This window comes from Hipposideros armiger, unplaced genomic scaffold, assembly GCF_001890085.2.
Source record: "Hipposideros armiger isolate ML-2016 unplaced genomic scaffold, ASM189008v1 scaffold_314, whole genome shotgun sequence".
NCBI classification, from domain to species: domain Eukaryota; kingdom Metazoa; phylum Chordata; class Mammalia; order Chiroptera; family Hipposideridae; genus Hipposideros; species Hipposideros armiger.
Window position 1 is genome coordinate 866,974 of NW_017731664.1, and position 26,311 is coordinate 893,284.

At 39.2% G+C, this 26,311-nt stretch overlaps 1 protein-coding gene across 6 annotated transcripts in view; it reads right to left on the minus strand.

Moving 5' to 3' along the window:
* Positions 1-26,311, minus strand: part of CHRDL1 (chordin like 1) — a 167,104-nt gene that overhangs the window by 8,591 nt on the left and 132,202 nt on the right. For 2 of the 6 annotated variants that reach the window (XM_019660200.1, XM_019660201.1), the window contains exons 7-9: positions 18,218-18,285; positions 9,445-9,613; positions 5,270-5,479 (exon numbers count right to left, since the gene is read on the minus strand). In XM_019660200.1, the coding sequence (XP_019515745.1) occupies positions 5,270-5,479; positions 9,445-9,613; positions 18,218-18,285 (447 nt within the window). Of the gene's footprint in view, positions 1-5,269; positions 5,480-9,444; positions 9,614-18,217; positions 18,289-26,311 lie in introns of all 6 variants that reach the window. The other 4 variants (XM_019660198.1, XM_019660199.1, XM_019660202.1 and 1 more) reach the window with 3 other exon arrangements.

Sequence of the window (26,311 nt, forward strand, 5' to 3'; positions counted from 1 at the left end):
GGGCAGTGTCACTGGCCCTCATATGTGGGATCCGAACTGGGGCCCTCTGGCATCCCAAGCGAGTTCTTAACCATCGCGCCACTCGGCCGGCCCTTTCACACCTTTTTTATTTGTTCACTTATTTGAATTACCTGCATCAATAAAATCCTAAGCATACAATGAAATGGGATGTTGTCTAAAGATCTGCGATTCAAATTAGAATTACATATAGTTGGAGGATTTATCTCACTTGGGGTAGTTTAGGTAATATTAGTCTAATCTGAAATTATCATGTTGTAATACTTATATGACTACAGGCATTAGATCCTTGACCAAAGAGAAAATTGTGTTGGTGGAGTTATTCCTAAGTGATACTAAAAGGTTTGAGGATTCAGTGAGAACACAGACTTGGAAGTCATAAAAGGTCATTCTGGCTGGGTGGCCCCATGTCCATATCAACCTCAGAATGTGCTTTCTCCCTACTCCTATTAAGTACATTTCCTCACCAATTGTAATGCCCCAATTCTCCATTTCAGATCACATAGCTTCTGTCTTTCCTGTCCATACCCTGCCCACTGTTTACTCTGGAACATGAGGGTCATTAAGAAAAACATTGTTTGTGCTATTAATAAGTGCTTCTCAAACTTTAATGTGCACTAGGTGGGGTGTCTTGTTAAAATGCAGATTCTGATGCAGTAGGTTGGAGGTTGAACCTGAGTGTCTGCATTTCTTTCTAGCTTCCAGATGCTGCTGGTCTACAAACCATATTTTGAGTAGCAACACCATAAACCACCCTGGAACTACAGCAGGGATTCCCAAACTTGTCTGCAAATTAATATCATCTCGGGATATTTTATAAATTCCAAAGCTTAGGTCACACCTCATATCAATTAAATCATGATCTATGGGGTTGGGATACAGGTATTTACAGAATCTCTGTGGGGGATTCCAATGTGCAGATAAGTTTAGTCACCATTGGCCTATATGAAGATACTCAAAAAATATACATTGAATAGGTTCACATTTGCCAGCTACTAAATGAGGAGTTGCCTAAATGGAAGGAATAAATAATTTAGCTCTCTGCCGACATTTAACAAATGTTTGTTTTTTCAACTGTTTTGGAAGTGACTAATTCATTCACTCTTAGAATGTTGAAGCTAGAAGGACCACCAAAAATAATCCACTCTAACCCTCTCATTTTGCAGAGAAGGAAACTGAGGCTCTGAGAATGACTTGTTCTAGGTCACACTGGAAACCAGTGGTTGAGCCAGGGCTAGAATAATTGATTTCCAATCCCATACTCTTTCAACCCCAGTACTATGAACTATATTTTTATCTAACTCATGTGTCAAAACCACCATTTAAAGAATTAATTTGCCCTTCATGCTGTGGCCTGCAGTGGGTCCCCTCCCAGGAGGCCCTGGGGCTGACATACCCAGTGGCCAGCTTCAGACCTGGCTGCCTCCAAAGACAACACACCCAAAGGGTAGACTGGGCAGTCACCAGAGCCCTGTTAAAGTGAATCCTGCTCTGTATAGTCAGCCACTGCACCACAATTCCGCTACTATAGCTATGGCCAGTCCTCACAACCAATTAACCCAACGGTCACTCCCTCCCATTGATGAGCAAACAGCAATCAAGGCTCTAGTACAACAGGAGAATACACACACAACACACACAAGGGGCACACCTGGAGCACCCAGCTCAGGTGACCAGAGAGACTGCGCCACTGGGCCCCACAGCACACCTACTACATAAGGCCATCCTAACAAGACCCGGAGACACAGCAGCCTTACCTAATACATAGAATCAAACACAGGGAGGCAACCAAATGGGAAGACAAAGAAACATTGTCCCAAATGAAAGAACAGAACAAAGCTCCAGAAAAAGAATTGAACAAATTAGAGACAAACAATCTATCAGACACAGAGTTCAAAACACTGGTTATAAGGATGCTAAAAGATCTCAGGAAGAACTTCAACAAAGAACAGGAAACATAAAAATGGAGATAGAAAACAGATAAAGGAACAAATCATAAATAAAAAATACAATAACTGAAATAAAGAATAAAGCAGAGGGAATCAACAGATTAGATGAAGCAGAGGATTGAATCAATGATTTAGAAGATAAGGTAGTAGGAAATACCCAATTGGAACAGCAAAAAGAAAAGAGAAGCCAAAAAAAAGAGGATGGTTTAAGGGCACTCTGCGACAACATCAAGCATACCAACATTCAAATCATAGGGGTACCAGAAAGAGAAGAGAGAGAGCAACAAATTGAAAACCTATTTGAAGTAATGATGGAAAACTTCCCTAACCTGGAGAAGGAAACAGACATACAAGCCCAGGAAGCTCAGGGAGTCCCAAACAAGATGAACTCAAAGAGGCCAACACCAAGACATGTCATAATTAAAATGCCAATGCTTAAAGACAAAGAGGGAATCTTAAAAGCAGCAAAAGAAAAGCAGTTAGTTACCTACAAGGGAGCTGCTGTAAGACTGGCAGCTGATTCCTCAACAGAAACTTTACAGGCCAGAAGGGATTGGCACAAAATATTGAAAGCGATGTAAAGCAAGGACCTACAACCAAGATTACTCTACCAGCAAAGCCATCATTTAAAATTGAGGGACAGATAAAGAGATTCCCAGATATGAAAAAGCTAAAGAAGTTCATCACCACAAAACCAGTATTCCAAGAAATGTAAGAGGGACTTCTTTAAGATGAAAAAACAAAAGACAAAAATATGAAAAACAAAATAACTACATATCTATCAACAATTACTTTAAATGTGAATGGATCAAATGCTCCAATCAAAATACATAAGGTGGGGCCTGCCGAGTGGCATGATGGTTAAGTACTGGCTTGGGACGCCAGAGGACCCTGGTTCGGATCCCACATATGATGCCCAGTGACACTGCCCTCTACAGCTAAGATGCTCAACAACAGCTCGACCTGGAGCTGGGCTGCCGTGGGTCACCGGCGACGGCGTGGGCTGCAGTCCCCTGCTGCAGTGGGCTGCCATAAGCTTCTGTGTGTAGCCAGCAGCCAGCATGAGTGGCCAGCAGCCGCAGTGAGCGGCCATCCAGAAGCCGGCAACTAATCTGCCTCGCCCAGGAAGAGCGCAATGATGGTGCCAGCTTGGGCCAGTGAAGCAACGTCCTCCACAACTAGACTGAAGAACAAAATGACAGCAACTTGTCTGTTCCCCTTCCCCCAATTCCCCAATAAAAAAAAAAAGACATAAGGTGGCTGAATGGGTAAGAAAACAAGACACATACATTTGCTGCTTACAAGAGACCTGCTTCAGGTTTAAAGGCACATACAAACTGAAAGTAAAGGAATAGAAAATGGTGTTTCATGAAAATGGAACCAGAAAAATAGCTGGGGTAGCAATACTTACACCAGACAAAATAGACTTTAAAACAACTGCTATAGCAAGAGACAACATGACCCAGTAATCCCACTTCTGGGTACTTATCTGAAGAAACCCAAAACACTGCTTCAAGGGGATGTGTGCATCTATATGTTCATTGCATCATTGTTTACAATGGCCAAGATGTGGAGGCAGCCTGGGTGTCTGTTGATGGATGAGTGATTAGAGTAGGTGGTAGATATATACAATGGAATATTGCTTGGCCAAGGAAGGGAATGAATTCTCACCATTTGCGGCGGCATGGATGGACCTGGAGGGTATTGTGCTGAATGAAGCATATCAGACAGAGAGAGACAGATGTAATGTGATTTCGCTTATATGTGGAATCTAAAGAACAAAATAAACAAATAAAACAGAAACAAACACATATATACAGCAAACACTTTGTTGGTTGCCAGACTGGAGGGGTTTTGGGGTGGGTGAAAAAGAGAAGGTGTTAAGAAGTACAAATTGGTTGTTACAAAGTAGTCATGGGGAGGTAGGGCATAGCATAAGAAATATAGTCAATAATATTTTAATAACTATGTATGATGTAAGAAGGGCTGGGTGAAAAAGGGGAAGGGATTAAGAAATACAAATTGGTAGTTACAAAATAGTCATAGAGATGTAAAGTAAAGCATAGGGAATATGGTCAATAATATGGTAATAACTATGTATAGTGCAAGATGGGTACTAGACTAGTCAAGGAGATAACTTCTTAAATTATATAAATGTCTAACTACTATGCTGTACACCTGAAATTAATATAAAATAATATTGAATGCCAACTGTAACTGAAAAATTAAACAAGCGGGAAAAAGGAGAAGGGGAATAAGAGTTTCACATTTCCAGTTATAAAACAAATGAGTCTTGGGGATGTAATATACAGCATAGGAATATAGTCAATAATATTATGGTAGTGTGGTATGGTGTCAGATGGCTGCTGGACTTATCATGGTGATCACTTCTTTAGGAATATAAATGTTAAATAACTATGGTGTACACCTGAAACTAATGTAATACTGTATAATACCTCTATTTTAATAAAAATCTTAAAAATAATAAATAATTTTCCTTTTAATCAGTTAATATTTTCTACTGGCCTGGAAAACACAATGGGCAAGAAGTGACCTGGGTTCTAGGCCTTGGTTTTATTTTCTCTCTATGTGACTCTGGGGAAAACACTACTTTATACACCTCAGTTTTCTCATCTTAAATAAAGAAATATCACGATAGGATTTTAGTCTTGGAAGGGAGCTTGGAGATCAACTATTCCGAAATTTTCACTGTATATAGATGAGTCTAATGAGGTTCAGAGCATATTTGGAACATTTTCAAGGTCACACAGCAACTTAAATTAGGACCAGTACCCACTCTCCTTCCACTGTATCTCATCTGTCTCTCGTCTTAAGCTCAAAAATGTACTGGATGTGACTGTGCTTTGATGAGTTAAATAGTGATAGAAATGAAAGGCACTACTGTTCTTCCTAATCATCATTATAAGCTAATTTATCTACTATTTATAAAACCAAGGCTTAAGTTTGGCACTTAGGTCTACATTGGATCAAAGGTATGGTTGACACGAGCAAATCCCCAGTCTGTTTCTTAGTAGTAAATTTCTTCCAAGCTATCATCTTACTAGCCCTTCAATAGAGGAGAAAATGAAGTTCATTATTAGTAGAACTATTGGGTTGTAGGAAATGTCATGACGCATTTTTGCAATGAAAAACACAAAAAATACGTCATGACTTTTCCTACAGCCCAATATTATCATTACAGTGATACTGCAGGTTGATTATGTTTCTCATGCTCAAACAACACTGAGAATGACTAAGTGGGGATCTCAGTCAATCAAAGGCAGGGCTTCCAACCAACGCACCTTTTGCCTTTTTACCTGGACACACCTTGCAGCACTTTCCATCTATTTTTTGAGGATACTTGCAGGGGTATCGGTTGGGGCAATGGATTTTCTTACACTCTTGTTTGGTGACATTACAAGTGCACAGCACACACTCCACAATGCCAAATGCCCGGAGATTTGGGTGCCAGGACTCGCCATGGGAATAGGTCTTTCCATTGGAAACACACACTGTAAGAGAACACATGATTGGAAATTAAAGTCTAGAAAGTTGAAAGGGAACGCCGTACTCAGACCCCAAGACTCTAACCCCTTAAGACAGCGGTTCTCAACCTTCCTAATGCTGCGACCCCTTAATACAGTTCCTCATGTTGTGGTGACCCCCAACCATAAAATTATTTTTGTTGCTACTCTGTAACTGTAATTTTGCTACTGTTATGAATTGTAATGTAAATATCTTTTTGTTTTCCGATGGTTTTAGGCGACCCCTGTGAAAGGGTCGTTCGACCCCCAAGGGGGTCCTGACCCACAGGTTGAGAATCGCTCCTTAAGACATCAAACATCCTTTGCTCTTTACATGACCATGGAGATACAGTGACAGAGCAGCCTCTTCTAACCGAAAACACAGCTTGGGCCTTGTTCTACCATCAACAACTATTCAGGTTTTTCAGCCATGGCCTCTGAATGTTCACAAGTGCCTGGCAGTCAATAGTTTTTTAAGTGCAAAAATGAATAAATGCATGAAAGCAGAGTTCTATCTGGAGTATCTGATAAAGAACACCTAGTACAGGGGTCGGCAAACTTTTGAGACGCAAGAGCTGCCAGGGATCAGCAAACTGTGGCTTGCGAACTGTGGCTCTGAAGTAAAATTGAAAATGAAAATAAAACTATCATAGTTTCATTTATAAAAATTTAAAGGATATTATTCACATAATGGTGATTATGTAAAAATATACTTATGGCTTTCAAATAATTTTTAAGTTGTTATGAGGGGCAGGATTGGTGCTTCCAGGGGTTGGCAAACTTTTGAGATGGAACATACCCAAAGAGCTGCATGTGGCTCGTGAGCCGCAGTTTGCCGACCCCTGCTCTAGTAGAACATAGTGTTAACTCCTGCAGTTCCATAGAGGATTTATATGGCCCAAGTATATGTGCTTCTTGGCATGATAATTTCCCAGAGATTTCCCACCCAGGGAGGCTAGATGTGAAAACTATTGCTCTTTCCAAAGGGCCAATTTTTTTCCAGATCCTGAAGCAAATCCATTCAGAATGTCAAATGCTGTGAGAGTCTGATTCACAACACAGATGGTTATGGAGCTTGATGGTACTGGCCTACTCTCTGGTATGGGAAGGAAGGTGCTCAGACAAAATTGAAAGAAAGAGAACCCAGACTACCCCAGTAAGTAGTGAAAGGTAGCCTTTTTGTCACTAATCTTCAGGCAGTGTCTTCTGTCCCCCACCTCATAGTGGCTGTCGAGATTTGACTACAGCGAACCACTGCCTGTCCGACAGATATCCTTTGGTGATCTCATATTTGTTGAGTGGGAAGTGAGGTCTGGCTCCGTGTTTTTTGAGGGTCCTTGCAAGAGCAAGCATCTGTGCTGCAGGTTGAGGGGCTATGAAGGGAAGGGGCCACAGGAACACCCTTCAGTGCAAATCAACCAAAACAAATCCAGCTCCTACTGTAAGGCACAGAGCTAGGCTCCAGGATGAGAACTGCACAGGGCTGCAAAGGAGGGAGGTCTGTGAATGAGTTGTCTCCCTTTTTGAAAATTCTCAGACATTCTGGAGAGTTCAAGCCACAACTGGGACTGGGTGTGTATCTCATTATTCCTATCACCTCACCACACCAATCAACAACATCTTTAGGGTAAGCTGTATCACTTAAGGTGGAGCTAGGATGGGAGAAATAGCCCCACATGGGGCGTTTCAAGGAATTGATTGATTTGGCTGCAAGACAGTGGCTTCAGAAGGATGAATCATTGAGCTATTTGTTTTTTGTCATATCCATTGGTTCACATTAGGAAATATGGATGATGTTGGCTACCTTTTCCTGTTCTTTGCAAGAGCTTCTAGAGTACTAGGTACTCTAACAGGTCAATCTATGTAAATATTTCCAAGAACCTAAACCTAAACCAGAGAAGCTCCCAACCTTACAGTAAAATAGAATAGGGATATGATATCTGAACTGTGAGGCTCAGGGCCGTGAATGGAATCACATGACAAGAGAGGACAGATGTGTTGTTCTCCCTCCTACCCTCACCTCTTCTCTCTCCTCCCCATACAGTGACACTCCCTTCTAGACAATGCAATCAAGTGAGTACATAGTCTGCTTCAAGAAATTTAGGTTGGACTCAAGTTCATATTGGTGGAGTCCTATCGCTTCTCTTCTTTGACTCTAGAAAGAGACAAAGTAGCTGCATCTCAGAGAAGCACATAGTTAGCAGGAGAGCTAAAAAAGCAAAAAACAATGGTGGGACAGGCAGGACTCAGTATTATATAGCTAGGCTCCCTTTCCCCTAAATGTTTAGACTAAGAGAATAATCTAGACTGGATGAGCACCTACAGTCTCAAGTGAAATAAGGTGATGTTAATTCTCTAGAGGGAAATGTAGACTTCTCCCCACCAACAAATTTTCAAGGTGATTTTGAATCATTCATCTGAGGCATTGGGAACTGAGTGTGTGGACAAGTGATACTCCAGTGAGCTGCTGCATACAAATCAATAGGGGGCAATGAATAAATGTGAACCAGCTGGGGTTTTTGCACAACATAGAGAAAATCAAGGGATGAGCTTTTGCCCTGAAAATGAAGAGGCCTGTAGAAATTATAGGATTTAGGATTTTCAAAATCCATTTCCCCACATGATTTTTAAGGCTTTGAAATACTTTCAGAGCAAATGGAATCTATTGGAGGCAATTTAGGATTGAAAATCAAACTGCATCTTTACTTAAGTCCTTCTCCTCATTTCATAAATTCATATCAGAATGCCTTGGAATTTGAAAATAATAAATTTCAAATCACACCCAGATCGATAGTAAATATTTCCAATTCTAATATATCACCATTTTTATTAAGAGTTTTATTTTGAAGGCTCTTATTTTAGGCCTGTTAGTTTCTAAAGCAATTTAATTTTTTTTATTTGTAATCTAAAATTTATATCTAACTAGTAACAGATGTGATCAACTAGCTTTGGCTTGACTAGCTTTGTTGAGATTTATAGTAGGAGTTCTTTGTAAAGGATTGTTTTTCACCCATGTTATTCAATCATTTGGTGTAATAATTTATTACTTTTAACCCATTCAGAGAACTGTCTTTAATTTTTTTTCCTTTAAAGGAAACAAAACATGTTTACGGTTTCATAAAAAAGAACCAGCTGAGCTTTTGCTCTGAAGAGCTGGTTGACACTATGCCTAAAAAAGTAAGAAGCAGTCAATTGTTTGATTGAATTTCTCCTCCCCTTGCCCCCGCTAATGGTGTGGGGGAGAGGTGGAGGCCAGAGGATTCTGTGCAGGAGGGAGCAGCCTCAGAGTGCGTGGGTGCCTGCTGCAGCCAGCTGGTCGGTTGAGCGGGCTGTATATCAGAGATAAACTGATCAGTCCTCCTGGTGCTCAGTCAAGAGGTTTCTGGATTTCTCACTGGATTACTAAGTTTTAAGGAGAATCTCCTCACATGAAGTAGAATCTCTGAGTGTTGGGCCCAGAATATGCATCTTTAACAAGAGCCCCAGTATAATCTGGGGTGCACTGAGGTGTGAGAATAATATTTCCAAGGTATGAATAAGAGCTTCAAAAGTGTTTGGCAATGGGTACCTTTGAACATTGGGTACCCTAATTGGAAAATGAACACTTCTCATTCTGTTCAAGACCCAATGAACTTTCCCAAACGACCTTCGACCTCCAGGGACAACTGAGAAAATGCTGGAGGCTGCATTAGGGTCACTGCTTTCTTATCATCTGTCCTAAATAAGGACAGATACACCTGAAATATAAACTATGCTCTTTGGGCTGTATTCAGGGAAATCCTAAAAGTCCCTGGAGTCACCTATCCATGCATTGTAGACTTGATGGTGAGTGATCCACATGTGAATGTATGACATGCATGAGAGAAAGGGTCCTTTTCCAGATCCAGCTCTCCAAAGACCAGGGCTGCTGAAACCCTGATGTGGATGCAGCACAAAAGGCACACATCCCTTACCTTGTCCATGCTTGTGCTTGTTATTGATCACAATCTGCACAATGGTGCCTGAGGCTTGCTGGGAATCTAGAAGTGCTCCTCGGTGACTTCTGGCCCCAGGAAAGTGGGGCAGACTTCCAGACTGTCGGCTTGGTGGAGGATCATAGTGAGAGCGGTGGTAAGAATGTCTCTGTAAAATGACAAGGACAAATTCAGTCCCCTAAATCCATCAGTGAGAAGGAAAAAATGGCCTTACATAAATTAGAAGTCTATCTGATGATTTTTAGTGTTGAACTCTGATCTCAACTGGACGTCCACCCACACAAATAGCAAAATACGAGGTCAGACAATTAAGTTCACGGACACATCCTAGAAAAAATTCTACATACATAATTGCTGAATATTACTATGGTCACCTTCAAAGTACTCCCTTTGGGAAGCTATGCACCAATGCCAATGCTTAGTCCACCCCATTTTGGAACTCTTTTTCTGGAATGGCCATCAGCACTCTCATATTACTCTTGATGTCCTGAATGTCATCAAAATGTCTTCCTTTCAATATCTCCTTTAACTCCAAGTAAAGAAAGATGTCACTGGGCCAGGTCAGGTGAGTAGGGAGGGTGTTCCAATATAGTTATTTGTTTACTGGCTAACAACTCCCTAACAGACAGTGCTGTGTGAGTTGGTGAATTGTCGTATTGCAAGAGTCATGAATTGTTGGTGAAAAGTTCAGGTCGTCAAACTTTTTCATGCCACCTTTTCAGTACATCCAAATAGTAAACTTGGTTAACTGTTTTTCCAGTTTGTACAAATTCATAATGAATAATCCCTCTGATATCAAAAAAGGTTAGCAACACCATTGCAACAAGTTTGCGAACTTAATTGTCAGATCTCATAGGCATGTAAAATAAAGCAGCACAGGCAACATGCTGAGATTTTTCTCTCTTCTTGTAGAAGATTGGACTAGATTCACCTACAAACTTCCAAGTGAGTGAACAGCCAAAGGTTAAGTGTCCTTCTTGCTCCCAAGATCCTCACAATCAGGTTTAAGAGTTAAGATAGTATCTGGCAACACAAGGAAGGACGTGACAGAGGCCACAGGAGAAGTATAAAATGCTGTGCACATTCAGATAAGAAAGAGAACTTCTCGCTGGGAGCGGTGGAGGGGGGGATTGTGATCTGGACCATGAAGGGTGGATAGACTTTTTATGGGCAGAGTTGGTGAGGAATATTCCAGGCATAGGTTTATTAGTTGAGAAGCTACAGCAGAGAACATAGAGTCCATAAAAGGGAACAACTGAAGGATAACATTCCAAAAGTAGGTTGGAGGCAGATAGTGGAGGATACTAAATGACAGTCTAAGGTGTGAGACTTTATTTAGTAGGTAACAGAGGTAAAGATGTAGAAGCCTTTGAGGTGTGTTTTTAAAGGTTGGCAATAATCAAAACAGTGTTTGAACCCTAATAATGCATAGGGTGAACTGGATAGGAGGGAGAGACAGGAGTCAGGTACAGTTCAGATACATGTACTGAGATTCTAAACACAGGCAATGGCATGAGATCATAAATCAGGGCACAGACACCACAGACATTTCATAGAAGAACTGACAGTGCATGACAGTATTAGAATGTCAGCTCCACAGAGGTGAGGACTTTGTTTTGTTTACTGCTGTATCTCCAGTGCCTAAAACAGCATTTAGCATATAGAAAGGTGCTCATCAAAAACTTGAAAGAATGAATGAAAGTTGTGGTCCCTAATGAAAGCTTAGTATCCTATCATACAAATAATATAATCACTGCTCTTTCAGCAAGGGGTTAAGACATATGATGAGCCCACTATTCTGCTACCCACCCCTGTTCCAGGAGCTGAGGTATAGTGAAGATAAGATTAGGATGGAATGAATGAAGAGTAGAATCTAAGGCTTCAAGCCAAATAACACTGTGTTTTAGAGGCAATTGTTAGGGGTAAAGGAGGGGGGACCCAATAAAAAATCTTTTGCAGGCAATGGAAAAGGAAGATCCTTATATTCAGTGATAGAAATAGCAGGGAACTTTGAGAAGGTAGTTATGGGGTCCCCTTACCCCACCATCCCATAAAACATTTAATACAGTTATGTTCCATATACACACATGTTGCAAATTTAGCTTTGGGAATTATTATTTCTCTCTTGGGGGGAGGTGGTCTTTGGTGGGAGGAGAGAGCAAACAGGAGCTGGACTAGTAGAGAGAGAACATTATTCCCTCTAAGAAGAGCCCATGCTGGTGCATTGCTATAAAAACACACATAAATAAGAATTTGCATTCATGTATTATCATGCACACAGATGGGATTCTCAGTGCAAATAGTTTCCATTCCCACAATGGCTCATATCTCTTTTTCAGCCATAATCTCTAACATTCCACAAAGGCAATTACAGATTGTTCTGTCCTTTTGGGAGTTTGGCAAAGTTTTGCCAAAGAAACACAGAAAGGACAGTTTGGCTGGTGTATGTCCTACTGATGCTAAAAGGAGGGAGTTCAACAGGGCTAGAATTTGAGATGGAAGGCGACTGACCCAGGAAAAACTACAAGCACAAGAAGTGCCCTGATTTATGAGGGTGAGTACAAAATGAAAATCTGTTCTTTGGTACCAGAGACTCAGACCTTGAACATAGGATAAGGGTAGAAAAATGTTTCAAGATAAAACAAAAAACTCAGGGATTTTGATCAGAGACCAGTCATCCCCCCAGAACCTCATCATATGTAAGTCTTTTGTTTTACAGACAGAGAAACTGAGGCCAGGGAGAAGAGGTGACAATGAAGAGTGACAATGAAGGTTAAGTTTTTGGAGCTGACAGGAGAGAGAGAGAGTGTGGGGATTTTTAACAGGAGAATCAAGAGGAAGAAGAGGAGGAGAAAGTGGGAGAGATAATGTCTGGTCAAGCTCAGTGGTCCACAAATATTTGGCTAAAAGTGGCTCCAAAGAAAAGTTCTTATAGAACCATGCTACAGTGTTCACAACCACATATGCCACGGGACTCCACCATGGCTGCACATGGAATCACCTGAGGAGCTGTAAAAATACCGATGCCTGGGTTCCACCCCCATGGAGTCTGATGGAATGTGTCTGGGGGGAGGCTTGGCATCAGGATTTTCATATACCCCTCACTGGACTCTAATTTGAAGCCGAGGTTGAGAATTGCTGACATAAAGGATCTTCTGTTTCAGCCTGGGAGTGCAGGTGGTGATATGTGATTTATGTTTTTATTAGTTTCAGGTGTATAAAACAATGTAATAGCTAGAAATTTAAACCCCTCACAAAGTGATAACCCCCTCCCCAATCTACTACCCCTCTGATAGCATATACAGCTGTTACAATTCCATTGATACTATTCCCTATGATATAATCTATATCCTATGACTACAAGGTCTGGCAATTATGTTCAAGAACTCATCCTAGAAAAAGTGCTGCATACCTCATTGCTGAATGTCACTATGGTCACCTTTGAAGTACTCATCTTGGGAAGCTATGCACTGATGCCCGTGTCTAGTCCATCCTTCAAAGCAACTTTGGAACTATTTTTCTGGAATGGCCATCAGAGCTGTCATTGTATTACTCTTGATGCCATGAATGTCATCAAAATGTCTTCCTTTCAACGTTTCCTTTATCTTTGGGTAAAGAAAGAAGTCATCGGGGGCCAGATCAGGTGAGTAGGGAGGGTGTTCCAATACAGTTATTTGTTTACTGGCTCAAACCTCCGTCACAGACAGTGACATGTGAGCTGGTGCATTGTCATGATGCAAGAGCCATCATCAATTGTTGGTGAAAAGTTCAGATTGTCTGTCATAATGAATAATCCCTCAGATATCTAAAAAATGTTAGCAACATCGTTGCAACAAATTCTCAAACTTAATTGTCAAACCTCATATACATATATATGTATACATATATATTTAGTTATAGTTGACATTCAATATTATTCAGCTTAAAGTTGATATGTGATTTTGATTTAAGAGTAATGGCTTTTTTTTGAGGAACCTCCATACTGTTTTGCAAAGTGGCTGCACCAATCTGCAATCCCACTAACAACTTTATGACCCAGCAATTCCACTCCAAGGTATCTATCCAGAGAAATCCAAAACACTAATTCAAAATAATATATGCACCCCTATGTTCACTGCAGCACTATTCACAATAGCCAAGATATAGAAACAACCAAAATGCCCATCGATAGATTATTGGCTAAAGAAACTGGTATATTTATAGAATGGAGTATTACCCAGCCATAAAAAAGAATGAAATCTTACCATTTGCAAAAACATGGGTGGACCTAGAGAACATTATGCTAAGTGAAATAAGTCAGACTGAGAAAGACAAATACCATATGATCTCACTTATATGTGGAATGTAAAGAACAGAATAAATGAGCAAACAAAACAGAAACAGACTCAGAAATACAGAAGAAACTGATGGTTGCTAGATGGGAGGGAGTGGGGATGGGGAGAAGGTGAAGGGATTAGAAAGTACAAGTTAGTAGTCACAATATAGTCACAGTGATATGAAATACAGTATGGGGAATATAATCAATAATGTTGTAAAGATTATGTAGGGTGCCAGATGGGCACTGGACTTATCAGGGGATCACTTTATGGACTGTGTAGATGCCTGACCACTGTGCTACACACCTGAAGCTGAAGAGGAATAATATTGAATTTCAACTATAATAAACAGATGTTATGTTATGCTCAAGCAGTAGTTCACCATAATTGGAAGTGTCTGGATGCTGATGGAAACAACTTTAAGCACCTCTTGTAATTGCAGAAGTCAAACGTGACTTGTATTCATCTTTTGTTATCGGTATATATTATTACAATTTTAATAGGTTTTTCCTTTCTTAAAATGTGTATACATTTTTGGCACCCTCTGTATATAGTCACAGGAGTTAAAGTACAGCATAAGGTATATAATTAATGGTATTGTAACAGCTACATACGATGTCAGAGGGGTAGTAGATTATGGGATGATTATCACTTTGTGAGGGGTGTAAATGTCTAACTGTTATGTTACTTTGTACACCTGAAACTAACAAAAAAAAAGAGTAATGGCTCTTTTAGAATCATCCACCTAAACAAATAAAAGAGGCTTACCAGGGGCCATTCTGACCTTGTAACTTAAAGCAAAGGAGAAAAAGGCATTAACACCTTAGAGTTGTAAGTGAAATTGGAATTTATCTGAAAAACCAGCTATGAGTAGGCTGCTTGAGAGAGCAGCTCAAAATGGACAAAAAACCAAATGACTTCACTCATATGTGAAACAGTAACAAACAAATAAAACAAAACAAACTCATAGACAGACAACAGAATGGTGGTTACCAGAGGAGAAGGGAAATGGCATGAGAGTGAATGGGTAAAGGGGGTCAAATACATGATGATGGGTGGAAACTACACTTTTGGTAGTGAACACGCTATAATCTATACAGATATCTAATTATAATATTGTATACCTGAAATTTATATAATGTTTTTTTACCAATGTTACCTCAATTAAAAACAAAAACAAAAACTAGTTAGGTAGAAATGACCATATATCTATGCCGTGTTTTATTCTGCTCGATATTTTGGTATTATTTAATTTACTGACTTGAAGGACTGATAAATATTTGACACTTTTCAAGTGACTCTTACACAGTTCCTTTCTAGTGTTGCAAAATCCCCACCATTATACAATAGCAGTTCCCCAGGAATTTCTTCCTCACTTGTTCTAAGGTCTAGGATATAAGGGTTTTAGTAGCAGAGACAGGAAAGTTCTGAAAGTTCAGAGAGGGCCTTCAAAATGCCTTCATGGTTCTGAACTTGTACCAGAACTTCACAAGGTGTTATCATTGGGGGAAACTGGGTAAAGGGCACATGTAATCTCTGTATTATCTCTTACAATTGTAAGTGAACCTAGTTATCACAAAATACAAAGTTTAATTAAAAAAGTATTCAGATGTGTTCTAATCCACACAGCCATGAGCATAGTATATTTTCATCACTTGTAACCAGAACTATCCCTTTCTGGGAGACACTTAGGCCAATTTCCTTCCCAAACCATTGTTCTGCCAATGTGAATGAGACATGGATTTTTTTAATTTTTCATATTGTTTCTATCCCAAACTCTCGCTTTTCTAATGGTAAAACTCTGAGTAATCTACTGGGGGCAAATCAGAGTTTGGCTGTTGTCCAAAGCAAAATTATGCTTGCTTTCATGTTTTGGCTTTCCATCCTATACCCACTTTTACACACACACACAACACACACATTCCCCCTGATGGTACTAGGACCAATTCATGTGAACTTATGATCCAGAAATAAAACAGAATCTATTACAGGATTTTACAAAGGAGTCATAGTTGAACTACTGTGTACTTCATAAAACTTGGTAAACTGATGGTTTTCAACCCACTTGGCAAAATAAACCAACCAGCTGTGTTTCTGTTGAACTGAGTTTTGAGGGCTCCCTCTAAATGTGAATAGTCTACTACAAAGACAATCTACTGAATTGAGAATGTGTTGTTAAGTTTGCCTTTTTTTCTCCCTTGCAGAAAGTTAGGCTGCAAATGACATTCAGAAGGGATTCTCCTACCTTGTAGTTTTTGGCTAGTTGCGAAAAGACAACAAGTTTGAAGAATTTCTTTTTTATTTGGGACAAATTCTTATGCATTAACATTAATGAAAAGCTCCCCCTGCCCCTAACACACATTTCATTCAATCCCCCACACCCATTCTTCAACACATTTATTGGGTGCCTACTATGTGCCAGGTACATATTTTCCATTACTACAGATGTTATTTATTATTCAAGGCATATCACAAATATCTATCCATTTTAGAACAAAGGAAAATATTTATTTATAATAAAGTGGAACCATCTGGACATTTTGGTCTACCAGGCACAAATGTTTGTTTCTAGATAGGTCTTGGACTCCTTTGAAAATCAATAACTAGTTCAAGCCCTGCATTCTGTACCTTACCTTTTTGCTACAGGAAGTACTGGATTAAGTCTAAGCCTATCACCAGCATTTCAGGAAGGACAATGAGGCTGAAAGACATGGAATGGATTTGGGAGCAGCATAAGACCACGTAAAGAAGAAAGGTTAATGAATGGTCTTACCAGCAGGAGTGTTGAGGTGGTCACAGTGCTTAGTGTTAGGAGCTGAGGCACCCAGCCAAAGAAAAACATGCAGCATAAGATGACTGAGACCCAAATTTGTTTTAGAATGGCATCTGGTTGACAACCACTAATTTAACCACTCTCAACTGCATACCACAATAAAAAAATTGGGGCTGAGAGAAAAAGGAAATTCACAACACAGAAAATGGAGACTGAGGGTGTTGGCAAGCTGGGGGCATGCAAGTCAGAAGGGGCACATGTGATGACTGGGAAGCAAGGCCTAAGCAGCACTGTGATGTTTGTATTGGTAATTTTATTGTGTCCCTTGTCAACACTTTCCTCACATCCTCACTATAGGTCTGCCCTCTAATTCCCTAGACTCTTGCCTTATCCAATGCATGTTGAGAACGAATTCCTAAGGTTTTAGAAAATAATTTAAATGATATTTATGACAAATCTAATTCATGCTCATGCAAAACATAAAATAATATAAAAGATACAAAGTAAAAAGTCAAAGTCGACCTTTCTTCCTACTCACTTCGACCCCTCTGAGACTACCACTCTTAACATGTTGGTATGTGACCTTCAAGATCTTTTCATATGCAATTACATTCATGCATACAGATAATTTTTACATAAGGATATTGCAGTATGAATTGTACCTGAACCTCATTTTGTTTACATAATATATCTTGGAGATCCCTCCACTTTACTACATTTCCATGTATTATATTCTTTTTAACACCTGCACAGTATCCCATAGATGGAGTGTGTTTAACTAAGCCCCTATTGATAACATACTTAAGTTGTCTCTATTTGTTATTTTCTTATGAAAAGCATGCTGTATTGAATGCCCCTGTGCAATTTTTTTGTACTAGGGTGGATGCATGTTCATTTATGTGTAATGAATGCCTTTGTACCTTTTTTGTACACTTTTATAAGCTATTTAATATGATAAATTATTTGAACTGAAACAGATCCTTTTCAGATTTAAAGAAGTTTCAAGTGTTGCTGTAGTGAAACATATATATTTTTAAAGAGGGATTCTATTTTGTTAATTATGTCAAAATACAAAGGGACAAGAGATACTCTTACTGTATGTAGAGAGATGCCTACTTGTAAGGCTTATTCTAAGATTAGCACTGAGAATGGAAGTGAAAAGATGTTTCAGGATGAGGAAGGAGAATATGTCCTGCCATCTTTCCTCTCTTCCAGTGGTATGAGTGAGAGCTTAAGGCTTAGGGGAAGGTTTGGGTGGACATGTCCAAAGTATTTCTGCCAAAAGTATGGACTGACCTACTATAAAATACTACAGAGGATCGTCACTGTTGAGAATAGAGGTACTGCCCTGTCTTTCTTACAGAAGACAAAGATTTGGCAAGTAATCCTGAAAGGGAAACAACTTCTGATATCTAGATGAAGAGTTCCCAAGAACTGGGGCTACGGTTTCTTTGTATTCATGTCTTGGCCCTGGTTACCAATTACACAGTACACTCAAGTGGTTGCAGGTTGGTGATGATGACACTTAAATTTCTGAGGAAAGGAAAGAGAAATGGTGTTAGAAATGGGCCCTTTCATGGAGTTGCTGGGATAGTAGCCATGGAGAGAGGAAAGTTTGGCCTGATGCTGTGAGTATTGAATTATTTCAGCTAAATACACTTACCGCTTCTCTGTTGGCAGGTTGCCGGAAGATATCACCATCAGAATGTTCCCATGACAATTCTCCATCTCCTGCTTATTAAAAAGAAATAAAGAAAGAATAATACATACATAGAAGGGAAAAATATCACCCTTGTGACCCACTAACATTTTTGGTTTTATGATCCCAAAGTTCTCCAGACATTTAGCTATTCTTCAAAAAAGCAACACTCAAGGATATCTGTCTGGGTGAGCCTCATTTTTCAAAACAACTCTGAAGAAATTTACTACTTTCTAAAACAGACCATCAAGCAATATTACCCATAATTTGGAAAATAAAAGGAAAAATAATCACTTTCCATTTTAATATAACCATCAATGTCACTTTTGCTTATCTTATTCCAGTGAGAGTGAAGTATTTTCAGGGCATATTTAACTTGTGTTTAAACTACCCTTAAAAAATGAGAGCTTTGATAATTTGGTTTGTCATGATTTGTTAAATTCACCATTATATCTCTGATAAGTTATGATATGGTCTGAAAGTTAAGGTAAAACTTGCTAAGGTTGGAGTGCTTACATAACCAATATCCAAGATATTATTCTCTCTCTCTCTCTCTCTCTCTCTCTCTCTCTCTCTCTCTTTCTCTCTCTCTCTCTCGCTTGAGACAGCTTTCTCAAGGTCTATATGTTACTCTTTGAAGTGCCAGCCCCTGTCATTGCTGTCTTCCAGAGAAACTTCCTTTAGGAGGAAGATTCTACTTTCAGCCTGAAGAGCAGCAAACATACAACAGACATGAATAATCCTCAGCTGACTAAAGATAAAAAACTAGAAGATCATTTCCAAGAATATTATCTATGACAAAGCAAGCAGATGGAAGAATCTTGGTCTTAGAGATGTTTGTACCACTCTAAATGAGTACTATTTATGTGTGTGTGAATGTGTGTGTGTGTGTGTGTACATGTGTAGAGATAGAGATAAACAGATAGATCTGTTTATCTGTATATCTGGCCATGGATAAATCTAATATCGATTCAACCATATATTTCAGAGGATAGCAAGAAATACATATATATATATATATATATATGCACAAAAAATTTTCAATTCTAATTCATTGTCCAAGCTTTCAAAACCTAAGTCTAAATGGTAATATGTTACTTCTTCAAGTGTGTGGTAGTACTGTTAGAAAAAACTGTGTAATATCATTGGCTTTTAGGACTTGAAAAATACCTCAAAATTAGTTTGATAGCAATATTATAATCAGACAGTGACATATCACAAAGTTTGGCTTTAACCGTTCATTATTTAGAGATCATCTTATGGAAAAAATTATGAATTTTGAAGATTTAACTCTGGTTGCTATGTTAATTTTACTAAAACACCACTTTGACTGTATAATTGTCACATTCCCTGATCAAAGCCCTCAGTGGGTTACCAACCAACACTCTCTATAATTAGACCCAACCTCATCTATATTGAGCACTTACGTCCCACCCAACTATCTCAGCTACACTACAATGCGACCCCTTTGACCTCCTTGTTCTTCATTGAACACACGGCTCTAATTCTTCCTTCCATGCTTTTGTTCATGTTAATCTTCTGAAATTTCCTTCCTACCTTCCACACCCCATAGCTTCGTTATGCCTATGAAAACCATTAAGATTTTTCCTCCTCTACAAAGTCTTCCTCAAGCACTCTTAACATATTTCTGATTGTCTGAAGGACTTAGCACCCTGTAGCCTTAGAGATGTATAGGAGTACAAGCATAACTTTGTCCAACTGCTCCATTTAACAGATGGGGAAACCAAGGCTCAGAGAGGCAGAGTAGCAGCCATTCATCACATAATGAGTTTGTGAGAGTTCACACCAAAACCCCAGATTTCTTGGCTCCCAAATAAGTGCATCTATTCTATAAGGGCAGAGTTATTGTGTTATTTATGGTTGTATCATCATCATTTATAACAATGCCTGACATATAGTATTCACTCAATAAGTACTTGTCAAATGATGGAATTGGGAGGTTTTATTTGACCATCTATCTAAATTTCAACCTCTCTCTGATATTTCTTATCCCTCCTCTTTTTCTTTTTAGTACTTAATGCTATCTTACATTTTATATATTTTATTGATTTTGTTTATTGTCTGATTTCTCCCACTAGAATTGCCCTATGAGATAAGGCTTAAAACAAGAACAAGGATTTTTATCTATCACGTTCACTGATGTAACCCCAGAACCTAGAACAGCTTTGGGCACACATCGTTAGTACTCATTCAATATTTCTTGAATGAATGAATACTAAAACACTGTATAATATTTTCTGCTGCTAAATGTTACCTGAGCCTGTCTAACCTCCCTGAAGAGTTTGAAATCAGAGACCATGTATTAATTCCCCCTCTATATTATCTAGATCAGTGGTTCTCCAGGTGTGGTCTCTGTACCAGCAGCACAAGCAGCATTACCTGGGAACTTGTCAGAAATGCAAAATTTTGGAACCCACACCAGACCTACAAAGTCAGAAACTCTGAGTGTGGTCAGTGATCTGGATTTTGACAAGCCCTCCCAACAGTTCTGATGCATCCATGAGTTTGAAAATAACTGGGCGGGAGCACTTAGCATTTTCTTGGGTATACATCAGGTGCTCACTATATGTAATGAATTGAGCTGCAGTCACAAACTACAGAATTAAGTGTTTGGCCAATAGTATACTTGCCTCTTCCTGGTTATTCCACATCTGAGTAAAGATCGTAGACTAAGACTACATGCAGACTATGTGGAAACCCTGACTGACCTTGTAACAGTGATGATGATTTCACCTTTGTTTATGTCTAGAAAATAATGCCCAAAGGTCAGTTAACATACATTGAATGCTTCCTGGGTGGAGAGCATGATATTAAGGCAGGAGGAAGAGAGAAATCAGACTGGGCTTTGCCCTCAAGACATTTACAACCTGTTTAGAGGTGATAGGAAATCAATATAGTAAACAACATGAAAACATACACACAGAGTAACAACTGGAAATATAAGTGGAATACACATGCTTAGGGGACATTGAATAGATAAAGTGAGCAATCAGATATAATTGTGGAAAGGTTCCCAAAATAATTTTTAAGTCATGTTTTTAGAACTAGATACCACAGGGAATAAACAGATAGTGATGTGGGCAGGGGTATCTCCATCAAAGGAAAAGGCATTTGCAAACGACCAGCGCTCTGGAAATAGCAAGTCATGCACTAGTGACAACAAGCAGTATTGCTTGAATAGAAACTTCAGCTGTAAAACCAGTTAAATAAGGCTGGTGAAAAGAGAGAAAAGGAGAGGGAGGGTGACACATGAGGGAGGGAGGGAGAAGGAAAGATTGTTGAGGTAAATATCGGTGGTAAATAATTGCTGCATGAACTTGAAAATGAGGCTGAATAATTCACATTTGTTCCTATTACCGATTTTTTGTAGAGGCTCCTATGGTAAAAATAGTATTTGTGGAAGCTTATACTGGCAATGGAGTATTGGCTACTTAAGGAGCTACTGGAATCTGGGAGTCCAAACAGGGGGGTATTGTAGTAATAAGCGATAAAACATGAGAATCTATAAAATAATGGAAAAGAAGGGGTGAATCAGATTACTATACATAAAAAGGAACCGAAAAGATCCCAGTGGAAGATTTGCTTATGGAGGAGGAAGGCAAAGGATAAAACAGTATAAAATGACTCTAGGCAGCGGTTCTCAACCTGTGGGTCATTACCCCTTTGGGGGTCGAACAACCCTTTCACAGGGGTCGCCTAAGACCATCGGAAAACAAAAAGATATTTACATTACAATTCATAACAGTAGCAAAATTACAGTTGTAGAGCAGCAACAAAAATAATTTTATGGTTGGGGGTCACCACAACATGAGGAACTGTATTAAGGGGTTGCGGCCTTAGCAAGGTTGAGAACCGCTGCTCTAGGGTCTCAAATCTGGAGAGCTGGGGGATGGCACTGCCCTTGACAGTGACTGAATGGGGATGAACTTGGATTTACTTGTTTTAGTTGGCAATGGTGCATCTAAGCTATGTCCTGAGCCAAATGAAAATATAGGATCAGAGAGAAGACTTGAAAAGATTCACTGGCAAATGGTAAAACAATATGTAAAAGCTATAGGATATGGTTTCAAGCTTAATCTAAACAGCCAACAGAGAACAAATTACAAAAGAAAAAAAATAGCTCTCCTCATCAAATGCCTTTTTAAAATGTAGATTTAATGACTGGTATTGATATGAAATGTTTACTCAGCATGGCCTTCTGAGAAGTTCAATTTATTCCATTTAGACCCTAGAGTCTTAATACGGCTTTTAAATGGTCTTTAAATACTTATAGCCCAGTCGGACTCTCAAAGCAATATAGAAACATATAATCCCTTTTAATGAGCAGAGAGGTAAGATGGCAAAGCAATGAGGCAAGTAGGTATCAAGCATGAGAGCAGACTATTAATACCCTGTAACACAAGTTCAGATGAATGTGTCACAGTCACCTAAGCATTTGCAGACAGGCATGTGTACCTAAATTTGAACTATTTTGCTTTGTTAAAAACTACTGGAACCATTACTTCTGTATATATATTCTCAAGTAGGAACTACTAGTATTTTCGTTGCCTTTGAGCTTTAAAAGTCATCAAAATGGCATTCTCTAAGTTGAAATATTCTATAAGTAGCTGCAAAAAGTTTCATTTTAGTTGTTCTATTTAATTTGAACCATAGTTAAACTGGAATTATCTTCTTAGATGTTCACATTTTGTACATCTATAAGTGGTTCTCTAGACCTCGGCAGGATCTGTCTGGACAGCTGAAAATAGATTCATCTGTTTACAATCTTAGACGTTATACCTTAGATATAAAACTTAGATATATCTAAGAGATAAAATACATAAAAGGAAAAGAGTAGGCATTGATGGCCTAAAAATCCTGTTTCTTTGATTTTTTTTCTCCCCACTGATTCACTGGACAAATTATCTTGAGTGAGAGAGAGACTCTTTTTCAGCCAAGGCTTTAAAAAACAAAACAAAACAAAAACAATGATTCTAATGGAGACAGATGGACTCTAGTTAATTCCAAGAAGCAACAAGATGTAATTTTAACCAATTTTTAAAACCAAAATGAAAAACACGTCTAGTGTACTGTATGTCAAACAATATTCATTTAACCTTAAAAGCCACATATGTTGTTTATTCAAACCTCAATTATACTCTGAGTGGTACGCTATGAAGCTGGAATGGCTTGGCTTTCTAGTAATGGGAGAACAAGTATTTGAAAATGGTTGAGAGCTAGGCTGTTTATAACTTCCATTGCTTCCATTAATCTTTGGGTGGCTTGAGCAGGTCACAGAAGTAAACCTGGTCCTCTCAAAAGGACAATGAGATTATAAGATATTCATGAAGATAAGCCTCAGACAGAAAAACTACGCCAGCATGTGGCCATTTCTAAACCACACACATCATAAACAGGGTGCCCATAGGTTCCAAATTATCTGGGACAAATCAGTTTTATGCTTGTTTTTCTGGCAGGCATAATTATTAGGATTGCCGCTCCCACTTTCAAAAGTGTCTGTTTGGATGATAAATTATATGGTCACTTTAATCATAAGGCAAAGAGAAATTAAATGAATCCCCGAGACAAGGTGAAATGATCTCTGTGACAAGGGAAAGTGATCTCTGTATTTTTAGAGAAAGAAGTTGAAACCCGCAGAATTGGGGCAAATGGTTAAAGGGCTTTTGAGGGAAATCAGGAGAGGGCATGGAGGAGGAAACGATCATGAAAGCTCCACCTACTACATGCCAGGTTCTGCGATGGGCCATTTTTTAGCCAGTACTCAGTACCCAAGATGGAGATGAAAGAGGATATGGGGGGAGGACTCTGCCAAACGTCTAATTCTACAAATTTTGTTGAGAGGGAGCAAGTGTGGTGAAATCTGAGGGAAGCCTTAAAGAACACTGGTATAAAGATTATCCATTGGTAGACAATTGAGCTTTCAATAATAAGGTATAGTACTTCAAGAAGTCTTCCAGTGTCTTGTAAAGTGGACAGTCATTTTTTGTTTGTTTGTTTGGGCTATCTTAGCATTTTTAACAAAATATCTGCTTGAGAAATACTAAGACACAGACAAGGAGGAACGTTCTGCCAGCAGTAGCAAGCCAAATCTGAAGAAGAGCACAAAAGCATTTATCCAGAAAAATCAGAAATTCATACTTTCTAAAAAAATGCATTGTGGGAGTACATGTGTTTGCAGGGAGGGATCAGGGGAGAGAATAAAGAAACTATTAACTATATGGTGCCGACGATCCATCCACAATCTGCTCTGTCAATGGAGATATAACTAAATAGATCCAAGTTTATAGTTAGAAATGGGGTCTTTGCACCCCAGAGTGGTTCCAGTGAAACATGCTGGAAGTGTACCATATCTAGCCCTTGGGAGCAGAGTCATCACAAAGTCTTCCTCCCAATAGACTCTGAGTTAACAGATTCCCCAAAGTTGCTTCACATCCCCAAGTCGAGAGGCAATATAGTATAATGGCTAAGGCAACAGCTCAGAAACAGACTGCCTTGGGTTCAAATCCTGACTCTGCCCCTTCTTACCTGTGTGACTTTGGACAAGCAAACTAACCTCACTTTGCCTCAGTTTCCTTATTGCTAAAAGGGAGACAATAATACCAACCCCATCGGATTATAAGGATAACATTAATTAGTATATGCAAAGAGCTTAGAACAGTGCCTGGCACACAGTGAGTGTCATGTAAGTTTTAGCCATTATTCCCTCTCCTTCTTCTTCCCATCTTTCCCTTCCACTTCTTCCTCCTCCTCAACAGTAGCTTACACATGGGGAAACCCCCACGTAAGGGACTCCCACAATGGGCTAGGTATTTAACAAATGAAAGGGTCTGAATTAAACAAACCAACAAACAAACGAAGCCTAGTCGAAAGAGAAAATCTATGTCTGCAGATGGAAAGGGAATCATTTTATTTCTAAATCATCAGAAGCCAGGGTCCTGGAGATTTTTTTTTAAATCTACAGATTCCTTCAGCTCATACTTCTGAACTGCCTTAGATTCTCTTATAATTATGCTAGCTCTCTTTTTACTTTCATCCTTTTAGGAAAGCAGTTTACATTTTAATTAAAACCTTTTTCTCTCTTGGTTTAAAGTGAGGCTTAAGGAGACAGAGATCTGCTTCATTGGGAGGCAGTGAAATTTACAAAGTCATAAAATGGAATGGTAAAAACCAAAGTACTCAAATAAAATAAAGTCTTGTGCTACCACATTCATAAATGAAAGAGAACAAGAAGGATGGAGATGGGAAGCTCAATCACCTACCAATGTTTACTGCCTGGTCAACCTGGGAATAAAAAGCAGTTAGTTTATGGTCCTTCTTCTTTCCATAAACACCACTTTGGATTCCTGGCCCTATCCAAAAAGGACTGGACTACTTGGTGGGAGTAGAGGATGTAGACCTGGTTTTAATAGCTAAAGTCAAGGGAAAAGTGGATGTAGTCATTCCAGCAATTTGATTGAATCAACTGAAGAACTGTGTCAAATATCCACTTTACCAGGGCTTTGGAGACCTGGACTTGATTCTTACAGTTGTATTGTAGGTAATATTCAAGTATGATTCCTTTGCCTGACATCGCTCCTGTTTCTCATGTTTCTTTTTCCTCTGTTTATACTATCAGTCAACAGATCAGGTTAATTTCTATAAATGTTGGGGTCTACACTCATGAAGACTTCTAATGAGAGTAATGGGCATATCCAGTGGTGTGTTTCAAGGCAGTCCTGGCAGCCCTTAAAGAAGTTAGGACAAAGCTGAATGAAGAGTGGCTTTAACCACCTGTGAAGAAATAATTGCTCTAAAATAATTCACTGGGAATTCCTTATTTTTAATGTGGAACCAGAGTCATATACACATGGAAAACCCTCCAACCCCACAGTAGATTGGGGCATTATTGATCTTGACAGGATATCCCAGATGGCGAATTAGGAATCATCACTATTAATTTGTTAAGCTCAGTATGAAAGTGGATGCTGTCCCATCCACTGACTGAAGGGCTTTCTAAGAAGAAACATTCTAGACATAAGAGACATGCCAAGAAGGAAC